This window comes from Triturus cristatus, chromosome 11 (genome assembly GCF_964204655.1).
Source record: "Triturus cristatus chromosome 11, aTriCri1.1, whole genome shotgun sequence".
Classification (NCBI taxonomy): domain Eukaryota; kingdom Metazoa; phylum Chordata; class Amphibia; order Caudata; family Salamandridae; genus Triturus; species Triturus cristatus.
In genome coordinates, this window is record NC_140594.1 from 223839651 (window position 1) to 223857354 (window position 17704).

At 43.3% G+C, this 17704-nt stretch overlaps 1 protein-coding gene across 1 annotated transcript in view; it reads right to left on the reverse strand.

Moving 5' to 3' along the window:
- Positions 1-17704, reverse strand: part of GLTP (glycolipid transfer protein) — a 296831-nt gene that overhangs the window by 170168 nt on the left and 108959 nt on the right. The window contains exon 2 of the mRNA XM_085633292.1: positions 3207-3265. Coding sequence (XP_085489418.1) covers positions 3207-3265 — 59 coding nt within the window. The remainder of the gene's footprint in view (positions 1-3206; positions 3266-17704) is intronic.

Below are 17704 nucleotides of genomic sequence, written 5' to 3' on the forward strand. Positions count from 1 at the left end.
AATTCTTGACACTTTGTCACAAAGATGGGGCTGTAATTTGTTGCGAGTAAGAGGTTTAAAATAAGCAGTGATTGTTATTAAGAGGCTTGAGACGAATTGTATATAAGTAACTGTTTGAAAACGCTGCAATTAATCTGCAAATTTTTTTTAAATGCATGCCTAAACAGATTTTCAACTAATGTGAAATGTTTTCGCACTTTTTCGTCTCACGATGAATGTCTAGTTTTAGGGAGCAGAATAATTCATTACACCCGAGCAGATGATTGTAGCTCAGAAGACTAATAGATGATATGTTCCAACATTGAGATCTATTTTCCGACAAACCGTGAAAGCCAAATAGAAATAAGTTTACCATTAAAAATTCTTTTTATTTCTAATAACAAAGATATTAAGACAGCAAAACATATTCTAGATTGTTATAGATCACACAATTTAATTTGAATGGTGTGTTATTTGGGTAGGTCCCAGTACAAGACCAGCACTGGCAAAACCAATAGGTCTCGTCAATTCGAGAGCTATTGGCATTGTCAACATCTGTTAGTCATGTATTATGGAGTGGAGTTAAGTGGATGTATGTGGTGTGGCTTGGAATTATGTGGGTTGTATTGGAATGGTTTGTTGTGGAATTGTGTGGCATCGATTTGTGTGGTATTGAGTGGAGTTGTGTGGTGGAATTATGTAGCATGGTGTGCAGTGGAACTATGTGGATATTAATGATAGGACATTGAGTGTAGTGGAGTTATGTGGAGTGGTATTGAGTGGCATGGAGTGTAATTATGTGGTGTGGCGTTCATTTCTGCGGCATGAAGATTTCTGTGTTGTCGAATGGATATATGTGGTGTGCAGTGAATTTGTGGTGTGTAGTGTAATTGTGTTGTGGAATTGTGTGGATTGGTGTGGAATTATGTGGTAGAAAATGGAACGGTGTGGATTTTAACAGTGCGACATGGAACTGTGTGGTGTTGAGTGGAATTATGTGGCATGGTGTGGAGTGTATTTATGTAGATTATGTGGCCCAGAGTGGATTTATGCGGGGTAGATCAATAGGGCATTGTGTACAGTATAATTAGGTGGAGTTGAATCATGTGGTATTGAGTGGTATCATATGGAGTGCAATTCATATCCTGGCTCTGTGAGAGCTGTGGTGGTAAATAATTAAAATCTCAATATTACAGAAGGGTTTTGGAATATGAAAGTCACCCCCATAAAAACTAGCCGTCAGGATATGATATCACCCTAGCAACCAAGAATGTAATTGGATAGCGACATCTTTGTGAACCAGGAATCGGAGCAGCTGAGAAAGCTCAAGGACCAAAAACAGTAATATCACTGAGGTAATCATACGACAGACTATGTGACTGGGACATCACAGGGCAGAACAGATGTCCTATTGGGGAGAACCGTGAGCTTCACAAAAACAAAATACAATTAGTAAACCGTGTTAAGAAAATAAAAACAGAGAAAAGAGAAAGCCATACAACGAACAATCTTTAAATAATAAAAAAGTGCATTCTTGGGGGTAATCTGGCATGATTTGGAGCACTTTAGTACACATCTCAAAAAACTGTACTAACAGAGGTCACAATTCGGTGACAATACCTCTAGGGATTCTGAGGGGTGTGCAGTAAGGTCTGCCTTGACCAAAGGGTCACATCACGACCGCTTGTGTAAGCACTGATCCCCGGCAACATGTGCATTAACGTGCTGAACATTCACTCTAATGTGTCAGATCTAATTCCTGGCTGAGACGGATGACCAGATCAGCACGAGGTCGAATGAAACCATACGACCTCAACTAACTGGTGTGCTAGGATGCAAGACCGTTAAAACCAGGAGCGGATCCCACAGTTTGGTGACTTTTCATGCCCGGACACTGTACCTTCAAAACAAAATTTTAACAAGTACAGCAGACAAAACGCAGAGAAACTGGCTGCTCTGAAAGCATATCCTTGACATTGTGTTTAACAGACTAGTCTAATGAGCAAACAGTAGGTGTGATCTGGTAGAAGGGACACGGCCCCTCCAACCCCCCCCCCTTCCACCTCCCCCCCCCAAACTAAGAAAGGGTGAATCAATCATCAAGGTTAGGGGCAGGGCTTGGGACATTTTTATTTTTTTGTTCCCAGCGTAGGGACGGGGAAAGGTTGCTATTATAAGCCCAGAAATAGAGGAAGTATGAAAGAAGGCACAAAGATGGAGATTTAGGTTAAAAGGCGCGGAGCCGCAATCCTTGCATGAGACCACACAGCCGTTTAAAAAAAATAAAAACAGACTTACTTACCAGTCTAATTTTCATTGAAAGGTTCCTATCATGCGTGGCTATCGCAAGTTTGCTCACCCTCAAGGATTCCCAGAGGATCGCATCATCTGCCCCTGATCACCGCTGGACCCAAGGGGGGGGGGGCAGCTGCGAGAAGCTGGACTTTTCCTGGGGAACGCATCTGTCCCCCTCCCTCAGGGGAGGAAGACAGAGGTGTTATTCCAGGAGACCGGTACTATAAGAACAAGATTTACAGCCCTGTTTTCAGCAGAGTGTCTGAAAACACAATCGCTCACGTGAAGTGCTCTAAATTAAAGAAAAAAGTAGTTCCATAAGCAGTTGGGGAGGAGTGGATGGACAGTAGTAACTGGTCCATGTTCTTGGGGAGGGCTAAACACGTGGCATGACGCATGCATGCCATGGACAAATGGGGAGAAAGAATACGACAGCAACGATGGAGCCAGCAAATGGGAAGCACATATGCGGCCTGAAACCCACAAAGTATTTACAAAATGTATCGAAGATACAGCACAAGCGCTGTCTAGCCAAGGCCTAACAAACTGAATTACAGATATAGTCTCATCTACTGGGCCAACTAACTACATGACTTGAGGTTTTGAGGTGTGTAATTTATTAATTAGCACTAAAAGCTCAGGCGGCAGGAAATATTTATGCAACTATAAGACATTTCCCCCTCACTTACGTGTTCTTAATTAAAAACAAGGTTTTTGTTCAGAGCATGAAAATGCAATAATCAATCGCACATGGCATTTTCCAAATTCGAAAATTAGCCTTTTACCCAATATTTAAAGCTGTTATAACAGTTCAATAAAAAATGATGTTGTAATCAATAACTTTAGATTCAATATGCATTAATCTGGATTATATTGATCAAATAAAAACATAATATATCTTGATGCACACAAATCTAAATATGCCATCATACCGTAATATTTCCAGATATATCTGCTTTGACAGGTGAAAATACGGCAGGCCCAAGGCAATCTGTAAAGATAGACAAATAAGACTGCATATCAAAATCAGAACATTACATAAAATAAAGCTTTGCAGGCAATAGGCAACAGTATTGCCTTCATCAAGGGTTGACAATCTACATGAAGAGGTCCTGGTATCTGGGACCAAGGCGGTCTCCGGGGCTATGTAAATTACCAGTGGTTACTCGAGACAGGGGTGTGGAATTTAATAAAATATCTACATGTCCATGGGGCAGGTTGCTTCATAAATCTACTTGTCCTGTAACAAAATCCAATTGTCCCTTTTGTGCCATGTAATACGGCGACAAATTACAGCAGCAATCTCATTAAAGAGTTCTGATATGGCCTCTCTAATTATGCCAGGGCTCGTACCATAGTAGGGTTGAATACTAGCAATTCCCTCATGTTGCTACGTTTCTGCAGATCTACATGCTGGGGCTGAAGGTAGTGGCAAGCAATAGTTCAAGAGTTGGAATGCCCTTTTGAGACTAACCTACTAACTTGCGTGTTTTAAGGGTTTGCCCCAACTCTTTTCTAATCTTTTCCCATACTGAAAAAGGTTGGAAATTTACTCCTGACAGTGGCAGATGTAAAACTTCTTCCTGGGTTGGGGAAAAAGTGGTTGGAGGAAAAGTGAACTTGAAACATTCAGATTTTCACATGAGCAAATCTACACATGCACATTTGCTCATGCTAAAATGCAGTTCACAAATATTTTCTAGGAGTACTATTTCTTGGCCTACTTCTGTAAATTATTGTGAATTCACAGAAACTATATATATGCACTTAATGCAAGGATATATACAATGGATGCACTTTTGAGACTTTCTTCAATAATGGGGCCTCTAATTAGGCCTGGCGTTAACCATGACCCTTTGTGTTTAATAAAATTCTGTGTCTCTATCGCTCTCTTTTTCTCTCGTTCTATCAGGTGGCTTCACTGCAAGTGACAGTATTCTGCTCTTTTATAAGGAGCTTATTGGCACACAAAGTAGTTTTGTTCAGTGCCTGGAACTGCTGTGGCAATGTGTGCTTTTTGAGAGCTAAAACAATTTTTGATTTTGCCAATGCTTCTTAGAATGGTGAGGGCCCAGCAGCTCGCACACCGATAAGGTTTTACAAAAACCATGCCTAAACAAGTCACGCATTGACAAAACCATAAGGCTGACCACCAATTTCAGACCTACTGGCTTTGCCAATGCTTGTTTATTTGTGTTTCCCATAATCGTATTTAAACTGGTTACACTGATTTTCCATTATGAATATTGTTGGGAAATGCAAGCATACATCAACATGGAACTAAATGATGCTGCAAAGATATGGAACCTAAAACCTTACAGTAGTTTAGCAAAATGTTTTTTCCTACTTGCATTTTTTTGTGAACATTTTATTTTGAAAACAAAGAATCATCACTCTTGCTTTTAAGCTTCGGCAAATATTTGCATATAATCAGAGAGCATTCTGGGAGCATTATACATAGCCTCATATTACTAAACTTTGAAAACGTGTGTACACATTTATACTGGAACCACCGTCGGTAGTGCAGGCCGAGCTTACAGCATTTACTTTTAGTACTCACCCTAATAATAAAGGCTTTGCATTAATGAACCATAAATACAAGCTTGAACAACATTTAACCATGGACACAAATATTACCTTAACTGTAGATATTGCCCTTTCCTGATCAATAATGTGGTACTGTAAACTGGGAGCCAAAGGGTTTGTGCAGTATGGGGTTGGCCCTTTTTGTCCCAAGGACAAACTACAGATGAAAACTTGTTGCACTTAACCCCAAACAATATGTCCCGGGCGTCGGGCTATAGGAATTTCACATCCCTGCTCAAGAAGATATAAGGGGAAGAATATTATATTCCTTAATTCATGGAGTAGACCAGCGGAAATGTTAAGAGTTCAGTCAACTTGTATGCACATTGATTGTAGACATAATTAACAATCAGGTATTATATTCACAGGTATGGAAAGTCTGTCGCATAAGTATGAATTTATAGAGTTCCAAAAGCTAATATTTCAGGTAGTACTAGTAGCCTTTACTTGCTGGCACGTAGAGTCTTCCTTTCTCCAGACTCATGCAACGTAAATGCATGATAACTTTATCGGAAGGGTGTGGCCAAGCTGATTGTAAGACATACATCAAATATTTTATCTTTAATGTTTGCAAAAGCATTTGGAGATGTCCAAATTAGAATGACATACATTTTACAGGTGTAACAGTAGCAGTTGGCAAGGGTATATTAAATTATGCAGTAAAAAGGGTAAACAGCCTTTAGAACGCGACATTAACTCCACATACCATTACAACGCAAGCGTAACGCGTAGCCTTTACTACGCATATTATATTGCATGCGCTGTTACAACACAAGCGTTGTAATGCGATCCACATCGTTGTAAGAAAACTGAGGCTCTTCCATTTCCTCACTACGACGTGCACCGAGCACGCCCCTCTGACGACGCTGGAAAGAGAAGAGGCACCACGAGGAGAGAGAGGTAAGAGGGGCTGTGTGGTTTTAAAGGGTTTAGGGTAGGGGGTGGGTCATGCAGGGGGTAGTCTTTTAGGATTAAGGGTAGTGTTGTGTTTCAGGAGCAGTGTTTTGGGGTTTAGGGTAGTGTTGTGGGTCGTTCAGGGTAGTGTGTGTGTAGGGACAGGAGTGGGGGTCGGGGGAAGGTTGTGCAGGGGTAGTGTGTTTTAGGGATTAGTGTAGTGTAGGGTAGTGTCGGGCAGGGTAGTGTTGGAGTGTAGGGATAGGACGGGGGGTGGGGGAGGTCTTGCAGGGGGTAGTGTTTTAGGGTTTAGGGTAGTATGGTACTTGTGTAGTGTAGGGTAGTGTGTTACGGTTTCGGGTAGTGTCAGGTAGGTCGTGCAGGGTAGGGTTGGTGTAGGGACAGGTCTGGGGAAGGGGTAGTCTTGTGGTGGGGAAGTGTTTGAGGGATTAGGGTAGTGTTGTTGAGTTTGTGTTGTGTAGGCTAGTGTATTTGGATGTAGAATTTAGTGTAGTGTAGGGGTATTTTTTAATACAAACAATGTGTGGAAAAAGTATGCGGGGTCGAGGCATCCATTGCAATGACATTTTAAAAGCATTTACAGGAACTTGCGATCTAATGGTATGTGTAGAAAAAAAATTGCGTTGTAATGGTACTTGCGAACGAATAACTTTGTGGTAAAAGTATGCGTTGTTTTGCATTGCGGTGTATCGACATATATTTGCAAAAAAGACCTATTGTGAAAGGGTGGCAGAGCAGATAGTTATGACAGATGCTGGAGGGCTGGGGGAAGGGGATTAGTAGCGAAGAATTATAATTCCACCCCAAACCAGTGCTTTTGAGTGCCTTAAAAGTATTTCCTGGTGGAGTGTGAACACTTTCTACAAGCTCCAAGCTGTTTTTAGGTCTCGCCTGATCCAGCGCATGCGCTGGTCTGGCCAGACATTTAGTAGGTGGGTTTAGAAAGTGCTACCCACATTTTTGTGCTGGCGACAAGCTACAGTGCACGATGGCGTGCACGCACACAGCTGCTCCCCACATTCCCCCCTCCCTTCTCGCCCAGCCATCTCCTGCGCCAGCCTTCAGCACCATACCCCTCCCCCCGCTGCTGCGCACGCATCCCTAGCGTGCGTCATCGCGATAACTTTCGCTTTTAGAGTGATCACGATGAGGGATTGTCAGTGTGTAAGGGATACTTCAGAGTGCCCGCCCCACTCTTCTCCGTGGTCTGTCTACTGCTATAACCCTGCCTCGTTCAATCCCCTCGGTTTCCCCTTCTCCTGCCCGCGAACTGCTCTACATTCTAGACCCGCCCATTCCATCTCCTCGCGCCTCTTCCTGCCCAGGTGCTGCTTTGCTGTCCTCATTGCCCCGCCCTTCTTTCTCATTCCCAGTGCTGATCTAGAAACACCAATACCGCCTCTTCCGCCCTTCTCCATCCTCACGTCTTTGTGACCCCCCCCTCCCTTTCACGCTTGTGCCCGCACGTGCTCTGTTCACACACTGGGGGCAGCTTTCCATGATCTCAGCTGACAGTGACCCTCTTCCCACCACAACATAAGCTGATTACGAAGGGAACCAGGCGCATTAGAAATCTGTCCGTTTCATCTCTTTTCTTTTGAATCCCCCGCTCACGCTGGACCCCTCCGAGTTACTGAAGTCCACTTAAGTAAATAAATATTTTTTGGTGCATGTAAAAATCGATTTTTCAGCCTCTACCGCGCAGTGTCCTTCATTGTTAGGAATATATGGGCTCCTAAGTGTCTTTGTACGGCAAGAGCCTCCTGTCTCTAGGAGCTATGGGGCTGAGAGTGCATATATTTCGTTGTATATTATTCTCAGTACGTAATGGTGCCAGCGCAGAGATACGACAGCACAGTGTTGATGCTATGGCATTTAAGCTGCTTCACTTTATATTTAGCACTGAAATAAAAATGTGTATTCGACAAGACTAAAGTAAGCCATTTTATCAGGGAAAATGCATATTGCCAATTTAAGGAGTGCTAGCTCTGCCTAGTGTTTGAGGGGTTTTCATGTTGCCCCCACATAAACTCGATGACTGCAGGACCACTTGGGTTCCAAAACCTTGCCTCCTACCCCATTATTCTCCCTACAAATTCTAGGTCAATGAAGTTCTCTGGCTTTACACGTGCTCACAACTAATTAGTGATTTACTTCAAAACTAGCACAAAAAACAAGCTGAATTCATACTAATTTCCCATGAATGCTCACTAATTTTGGGGTAACACCATATATCAACTCTGTTGTATCAATAATCAAAATTCCTAAGAGAGCAGAGCGAGGTTCATGTTTTTGCCCAGGGTCACTGGGGAAGCTGCAGTCAGCGCCGTGCTTGCTCAGGCGAGAACATCAGTCTGGGTGATAAAGAAGCCATCTTTCCCTTAATTGAAGGCTCACTCGGCCTTTGCAGCGTTCCTGACCTTGAATTCCTAGGATTGTTCGGTCATCCAGCGTGCTCGCCATTGCTGGAGCAAACATTTATTTTTCTTGCTAATCTTAAAATGTTATCTGCAGCCTCGGAGACTCTGGTGTCACCGGGGTTCTCTGGAGAACATTCCTTTCCAGAACAAGCATTGGCATAGCCAATAGGTCTCGCTTTTGGGACCTTATAAGTACTTAAGTGTGCAGCACAATATCCTTAGTGCAACAACACCAACTGTTGCATGGCTCAACACTTATAAGGTCCCAAAAGCGAGACCTATTGGCTATGCCAATGCTGGTTAGAATTGGTGTTGTAATGGCACCTGTCTCGCATTAACTTTGTGGAGACTTTCATGGTAAGACAGACACTATAAACCATCCTCTTCTAACTGTTTTCATGGCCATAAAATGTAGGGGGGTTACCCTCCAAAGCCTTTTGATTTCACTCTCCTTGGAGAGCGAGTATGTTAAGCGATGTGGTAAGGAGGTTGACACTTTCCAAATTAGGGCGAATTGAGGTGTGTGGGCTTGTTAGTCATCTTTGCTAATGCCCTAGTAGATTGAGGATTCTGGTGTCCAAAAAGAATAAACAAGATTTCCTCACCAAGTGCTTGCTACCGTCTCTTTTCATTCCAAACTAATTCTCGTTCACCAGCATCTGTTACAGTTCTTTTTCACATTTACTGGCTCTAACACCAGACAGGATAGAGCTATTTTGCTACCTTTCCAACACACTAGAAGACGGTCCTCTATCTCAGGGTCAACCCACAAAGAACTGAATCAGTGGCACAGTGCCACTCAAGCTATGAAGCACCTCCTCTTGCGGTGTACTCTTGGGTCTTGACTGCCATCTACGTTACCTTACTATATTTGAAACGGAAAGCTGATAGGCCTTGTAAAGTTTTTTTGTGATGTGGGTGAAGGGAGTAACAGTTTTAGTGCAAGTACAATCTTGGGAAGCGAGAATATCAAGCATTTTAATTAGCAATGGAAACAAAACGCAAAACAACATAGTACTCTGGTGCACCACAAATCGGTTTCACAACAAACATTTGCTTTGGGGGTGAGCTCCAGGAGGCACACTCATTCAGCTAGTGGATAATATTGTAATTTTATTTATAGGAAGATAAAAGCATGCTGAGAAGACAAGACGGAAGAACAGTGTCTAGTGTTAAGCAACTGGATGGGTCTTTAGCTTGTTCTTGAAAACTTAAAAACTGGGAGTCGGGCGCAAGTCAAGTGGGAGGGTGTGCGAAAGTCTGGCTCCCATAATTCCAAAAGATCAGATATCTGCTATTTTCCTTTGTGCAGAGGGACCGTCAGATGGTCGGTTGAGCCATATTGTAAGCAACTTGCAAGCATATAGGGAGAATTCAAATTATAAAACAGTTTGTGTTGCACATCAGACAGAGCACATGAAATTAATCCAGAAATGAGCTGGAAGCAAGTAATGTGCACAATGAGCTGTAGATAAGTTATCAATCTTCCATAGGGTAAAAAAAAATAAAAAGGCAGGTTGCCATGTTTTGCATGCTCTAAAATTCCGAAATATGAGAACCCGTAAGTCATGGGTAAATGAAACTGCCGTAGTCCAGTCGGGGCAGGACCAGGGCTACTTAAATAGTTTATATGGAAACAATTAGTTACCAGGCATAACCAATCTTTCCTCCTTAAGCTCTTGTGCTATTTGAGGATTGCAAGATGATCTTGTAACAACATTCAATGCATATTTCCCCTCCTTTGCATGGAAGAGTTAAACTAAGGTCTGATTAACCATGTACCTTGCAGAAACCTCATCCTCCTGAGTTCTTAGCTAGTAAATGTTAGAATTGACTTCTGTGCTGATTTTAGATCTTTCACTAGCAGATAGTTAGGGATTTTAATCTTCCAGCACACTGATCGACACTGTGGGTGGCGGGTTCTTTGTGGGTAACGAAATGCCAGTGTTGTATGAGTAGGAGACTGGTCAACAGCATGGCTACTTAGTTTTGCTTTTATGAATATCTGCAAATACATTGACCTTAACAGAGTAAACCTTGTTGAGAAGCAACAGAGCACAATGGCAGGTGATTCTGAATTAAGCACATATTTCCAAAAGTTGTCTAGTATGCAGAGTAGTCCTAGGCCACGCTCCCTTTTTACACCACTCTGCAAACACGTCTCCTGGCACACTGCTGCTCGGGGGATGAAGTTCACTTTAGTCCGGAGGTACTTAGGACACAAGAGAACCTCATCGCCACACCAGCAGTGCGCCAAGAGGTGCGTTTGCAGAGTGGTGTAAAAAGGGGCGTGGCCTCTGCCCACATCTCAGCAATCCCACTGTGTGGGGCTTACTGGAGGTACCTGGTGGGCCAGTTAGCCCCTAAGGACCCTTACTATTCAAGGGTGCTTATTCCCCCCCCCAATCCAGATGCGCCAGGAGGTGCGTTTGCACAGTGGTGCAGGGAGGGGGCAGGGCCTCCGGCTAGATGCTGGCTTCTGTTTTTTTAAAAAAAAATTTCATTATTGTTAGACGGGGGCTGTGTGCCCCCCCTTCTCTTAATATGTTGTGGGCCGTGGTCACCTCCGCCCCCCGGGGCCTGGCCTAGTTTATTTTAAAAAATAATTTATACGGGAGGGGGACCTGTGGCCCCTTTCCCTGTGCCACTTTTGGACCCGGTCAACCCCATCCCCTGGGGCCGGCCCTCGCGTTGGGGACCGCTGGGGGAGCCCCAATGCCCCTGCAATCCCTGCCAGCTCCCTGCAACCTGCGGGAGCAGGCATTGCGTTTGGACTAGGGGAGCTGCCAACCTGCAGCTCCCCTTGACCAAAAGCAATTTTGATTTTCTTAGTGGATGTGAGAGCAGGTTTCCTGCTCTCACATCCACGAAGCAAAGCACAAGTTTGCAATGACAGGGCGGGAGCAGTGCTCCCGCCCGGTCATTGCAAATTGCAATGTCCTGGGGGTTGGCACCCCGGGACGTTGTTAGAGTCGGCCTCCAGGGCCATCTAGGACTCCCGGAGAGGGGCCATGCAGCCTCCCTCCCTTCGTGTGCAAAGCCCCGGGAAGGTAGTGGTCGTCCCGGGAAGGTAGCGGTCGTCCCTGGGGCGGTGTGGGGGGGGGGCTCGAGCCCCCACACTTTTTATTTTTTATTTTTAAAAATCAGAGCCCTGGGGAGGCGGCGGTCCCTGGGGCTGCGTGGGGGGGGACGGGGGGGGGGGGGGGGGGGGGGAGGAGGAACCCCCCTCCCCACATTTTATATTGGAAAAAAGCCCTGCACTATATGTTTTGATTGCCCCGGGACCTGGCCCACCTGGGGGCTGATCAAAATGAAGTGCGGGAGACCACGCTTTGTTTTTTTTCGGCGGGATTCGCGCACCCAGATCAAATACCACCATTTTTTGGGGCTTTTTTTAAATGCTTTTTGATGCCCTGGGCCACCCTGACCAGGCCTAGGGGGTCAGGGTGTTTCTACCCGTCCCCCTTTTTAAAAATAATAAAATTGTTGACTTTTTGCTTGTGACTCGGAGTCACAAGATGGCTGCCAACACTTCTTGGTTTGAAGTGTTGCCAGCCAATCAGAATGAAGCTCGTGATCGGTAGGGTTCGCGGATCTACCGTGGTCCCCAGATTGATAGTTTTTATTTTTAAATTTCTCAGGAACGACTTACTGGATTTACACCGTTTAAAGCAAAGAGTGCACTCTGGACCAAGAGCTACCTCTCTGCCAAATTTGGTGTACTTCCGTTCAACAGTTCGGGCTGTAGCCGCAACAAAAGTTCCTATGGAAATTACCATGGGGAAAATGCGTTTTGGGGCCCCCTCCTTTTTTCTCAGCCCCCTCTTGACGAATCACCCTGAAACTTTCAAGACAGGAGCTGACCGGAGCGGGCCATTAATTTTGAAAAATTCGCGAAGATTTGTCAAACGGCATTAAAGATATAGGCAAATCAAAAAACGCTTTTCCTATGGAAACTGGGTCCTAACTATAACTACTTACTGGCGGCCACCAGTAGGATATATCTCTTTATGGTTGTTTTTTAACTTTCTGGAGTTTCAGTATAGCAATGTTAAAGCATCTCAAGGTGCTTCTACAAAAAGAACTACACAAAGGTAGATAACAGAAAGTTGGCTTTGTGAGCGATATTCTAGGTGTGGTTGAAGAACATCAGTCATTGAGAGGTTTAAAAACTGAAAATCTTGTTATTCTGCATGGCAGTTTGGGAAGGACAATAGATACTAGCTTGGTGCTAAGAGGAGTTTTATTTTCCTGATGAAGGATAGGATGTGGTATTAGAGACTGGGGTAGCACTAGAGGGCTTAAAGGTCTTGAAGACTTTTTGCTTGAACTCCCACTGATAGTGAAGAATTAGTCTTACTATAGAAATGTTGCACGCTGGGTATAGGGTTTTTATTTTTGTGCATTCTTTGCGAAGTTGATATGCTCACAGTATTTCTTTCTTGTTTATGGAAGATTCCTTTCTGGTCAATTAATCCAGGAGCAAGAAGGATATGCTTCAAGTGCTGTGGAAGTGGAGTAAGAGAAGGTTGGTGATCATGTGGCTTTTGACATGTTAGTCTATACTGCGTGTTTCACTGGGGGCTAATTGAGAGTTTACATCATTTCATTGGTCATTTATGTTGGTCTTTGGAAGGGCAAAATTGCAGCTTGTTTAGTTTCAGCAACACGTATAGAGTGAGTCTCATGACTATGTGGTGGTCAGGAACTGCACAATGGTTGGTACAGCTACATTAATCAGAAGTTGGCAGCAGAATTTTTGAACGGTGATGAAGACATTAGGAAGATTGACTTCTTAATGTGGGTTGGAATGGTGAGCATTCGTTTGATGTTCACAAACTAAGGGAGATCTTCCTTCGAGGTAATTGTGGCGACGTCCAAAAGGACAGGGAGGAGGTTGCAGAAACAGTTTAATAGCGGCCGTAACAAAGAGTTCCAATTTCGATGATGAATGTTGTGCTGGCTGACTATGGAAAGTGTGCAGACTACGTATCAAATGACTGTCAGGAAAGCTGGGAAGAGGAATGGACAAAGGAGACCATGAAAAATTAGTGAATGGTTGCATGCAATACAACATACATTTGTGGACAACTGGAAGGCTTTCAGCAGTCTTCTGTTTATGCATTCAATGTTGTAGCTTGCAAGGAGTAAGAGGTTAAAGTGGGCATCACAAATGCCTTTAGATTGAAGATTACATCTAGCTCGAAGAGCGTATGGTGTCTGCTAGGATACTAGCATGACGGATTGGTGAGTCAGAAATTATAGCAATGACATGCAAAAAGGTAGAAAGTCTCCTTAATGTTGTCTGGGTTAACACCAGGCCTCATTAGGAGTCGAATTCTTAAAGAAAGTCACAAAAGTGTACCCATGGTATATGTCCTTGCATTAGTGAAGATTCACGACTTTCATGACTTCACAAGAATTTACAGAAGTAGACCTTGAAATGATACTCCTATAAAAACGTTTGCGAACTGCATTGCAGCACAGGCAAATGTGCAAGTGTAGATTTGCTTATGTGAAAATCTGCTGAGTTCGCAATTTCACTTCTTCCCTCCCCCACCCCACCCCCCCAACCTATTTTTCCCCCACCCTGGACGAAGTTTTATACCTACCCTTATGAGGAGTAAATGTCAAACTTCAAGTGTTGAAAAAGGTTAGAGAAGAGCTGGTAAAAACTTACACATGCAAGTGTGTTGGTTTGCACAGACTCACAAGGGCATTCCAACCCTGGAACTACTGTTTCACACTACCTTTAGCCTCAGTGTGCAAATCTGCGTAAAGTCGGCAAAAATCAGGGAATTGCTAGCATTCAAGCCCTACTACAATAGGATCCCTGGCATATTTAGAGAGGTAATTATCAGAGCTCTTTTACAATGAGATTGCTGCCATAATTTGACACCTCATGGCATGGCACTGAAGGAACAAGTGGTTTTTCTTTCACAGGACAAACAGATTTACGAAGCATCATGTCTCATGGACAAGCAACAATTTTATTAAATTCCACACCCCTGTAACTTGTAAAGGGGCCTTTGTTTCCATAAGTAAAAATAAACAGACTTGCAGAAGGTAGCCCTTTACTCCCTCCCTCATCCCGTCACACCCACCCACTAGCTAGTGCCAACCATATAAATGGCATCCAAAGGCACTCTGCAGACCACTTTCTAGACATGCAGAAGAACAGAAGACTGGACCCTGCTTGCTGGGACTGGAAAGGAGCAGTGAAGGAATGGAACTGCGCCCTCCTCTACCTTGAACAAAGAAGTGGACTGCAAGGGTCAGGGAGTGACCTGTGCAGCTATAGGGACACAAGCTGAAAAAACGATTTTGTGGAAGATCGAATTGGAACTGGGTAAGTGATCAGCCCTTGACAATGTAAAGCCATTGCAAGATCAAGCCCTAAAGTCCTAAGAGCGTCCCCTGAAGGCTGGAAGCCACAAGTGAAGAACTGACGGAAAGAGTAGCCCCACAAAAGCTGCGACATATCTGGGCTGAAGAAAGGTTTCTCCCACTTGGAGCTTCTCCAAAATAGCAAATAAGTTTCAGCTTGATCTCTGCCTGACGGTATCTGGCCTCATAAGGTACTGTTAGGATACAGCCTGCCGCTTTGCCTTGCAAAAGGAATCCGAGGTCCAAAAAAAGACTAAGACCCAAAGCAGAAATATTGGGCAGGTGAACACACCTAAAGTACCTAACCGAGATGATTGTCTGGGTATGAAATTTGAACAACTTTTCCTGCTCTGTGCTTTTCTTGCCAAAACCAACAGCTTGAGCAGGACCTCGCTCAACACCAGTCTGTCTTCGGTGAAACCTTCCCAGATACATCTTGCTGCCTTTTCTCGCTGGGAGATTTTGAAGTCTAATATGCAGACTAAGTCAGAAGATAAAACCATTGACCCTGCCATCCCACTTTGCGTGTCCAACCTCAGGATCCATCGAAAACGTCCTCAAAGGACGGCTAGGTCCTTGTCTACCGCAACCATGGACAATCATTGGCTTTAAGCGATTTCTGGAGCCATTTTCATATAAACAAATAGTTAAAAACCTAAAATCTTTGGCACCTTCTTATTGAATGTCATTTCGTTCATGAAAATGTACTTTATTTTTTAAATTTAGTTTGGGATTTTTAGTGTTTGATGCTTTGACTTCATTATAGTTTTTGTACTGCATTCATAGTTAACCTGAGCTCAACCACATGGTATAAAGTAAGTGATTTTGGGGTCACCCGGCTAAGTTGGTGTTATTACTTCTTGAGATGGGTAAATGCCCAACCCAGATAATAATCCACTTTTTTATATTTTATTAAAGAAGAGCAGAGGAAAGGGAGACCTTGTACAAACTGATTACATCGCAGTACACTCCAGAGAAAATACAAAAATGGGATAACAAGAGATTACATCTCTCCGGAAGAGGCTGTGGTGCAACAAGGTCATTGCTTTGCCCAATGTGGAAATACCTGAAACTGGGAAACTATCAAGACCCAAACCTAAATGCTGCAGACAATATATCCAACACCTTTATGCTCTACCCATGAGTAAATATTTTGAGGCTTACACATTGTGGGTTGCGTTCCTATGTATCAAAAAGGCAAACCATACTCTTTTGGGGGAGAACTCTGCAATCTCCTTGGAGAGAACGAAGAACCCACGTGTGGGAAATTCTAGCGATGGAAAAAGTACTTTGACACTGGAACACAAGCTTACGTCCTATGAAACAGATTGATCTCCCTCCAACTCATGCGTGCCCACTAAACATAGAACTAAATTGTCCCAGTTTCATAAAAGTATTGCGTGATACACAGATGTAAAAATTGCACACTGTAGAGGCTCTGATGTCAGATTGGGCCTTGATCTTAACATTCACATTCTAGGTGGTGGTGTGGAACATGATATGTGGACACAGAAGAGTGAGGGGATGGACAGGAAGTTTTTTTATTTTACTACTGAAAGACTTCTTTGGTTCTTGCCAGTCAATGGGAAGAAGGAGGATATATTGTTGCAGGGATTCTGCACATATGCAGAACTATGCACAGAAAAATAGGACCTCAGTGAATAAGGGTATACCATCCTATCACATTAGTACCCAAAATCCCAAACATACTAGCTATAGTGGCTCATTCGTTCTCCCACTACAGCGAAGCTACCAATGATTAGACAACCCAGAACAAGTCACTCTTGCGAATCGCAGGAGCCAGACAACTTTCGCTCACTCACTCATACTTGTCCACAATGCGAGTAATGTGAGACGCTGTATAGTTTAAAATGTTTATTTTAACTAACTTGCTCTATGGTACAGTACACAGGCCATTACTAGCAGCAAAATGCATAAACACAAGATAGTCAGCATTGTCACAATTCCATAGAATACAAACGAGGATAGAATTTTATAAATACCGTGGAAAAGGACCAAAAGACCTAACCACCCTCTCCGTTGTAATAAGTAGTTTATTATAAAAAAAAAGACAGCCTCTGGGCTTTGTCAGCAGACCCCATACCTCAAGGCCTAGATAAAATGTTCACATCTCAGGACAAGCAAGCTCTTCTCTCTGGAAAGGTGTCTCTCCAAGTTTGTCAAAACAGGTTTAGCTTGCAATATTAAAGCACACGATTTCCAGTAGTGCAGCTGTGGGTAGTATGCTATGTTTAGGTGCGAGTGACTGACCAGAACAACAAGGGGCATTGTTGATCGACCTTGTACCTCGTGTGCAGACTAACAAATAAAGTCTTGCGAAATATATGCTTGCAGTGTCCTGCGCAAAAGCAGCCTCATGGCAGTGAAGCTCATGCTAACCTAGCAAATGTCGACAATGGACCCATAAGCCATACTACAATATGTATTGTGTTTTTTTTAAACCCAAGTTAAAACAAGTCCTCTTAACGTTAAGAAATAAAGGTTGTTCTACTGAACACACTGCTATGCAATACTTAAGGTTTTCTGTAATATATAATAGTGCTTGTATGTCATACAAACAATTAATTTAGAATTTAATACGGTGTGAAATTTAAAGCATAAGAAAACGCTTACATCTGAACAATATATAAAGCTGAGCAAAGCCTCCCAACATAATTTGAAACCACAGCGAGCCTTCATGTGGTAAGAAATATGTCATTAGCCATGGGTACAACACAAAAATCGATAATTCAACAAACCTAGAAATCACTAATGGAAACAGGACACATTACCCGAATCTTGTCAAAAGGCCAACTGCAGCAAATCACTTAAACTGGAAATATGGCTATCATCAGTCCATGTAATTATTTTTTATTTTACAAGAATCTTATTGTGTCCTTTGGGAGATCTCTTATCTGTAATACCACTGTGCTATGCTGTGTGCTGGTCGAGGGAGCTATAGGAGGGGCAGAAGGGAAAAGATGCCAACGGAACTATGTTAGAAGAGCTGTTGAAAATACAATCTGTAGAGGGTGGAGAGCATGTATTTGGAGGTCATTGGCAAAAGGTACGAACTAGCAGCTATCTGAAGCAAATGTGCGAGGGTAGTGCGATTAAAATAC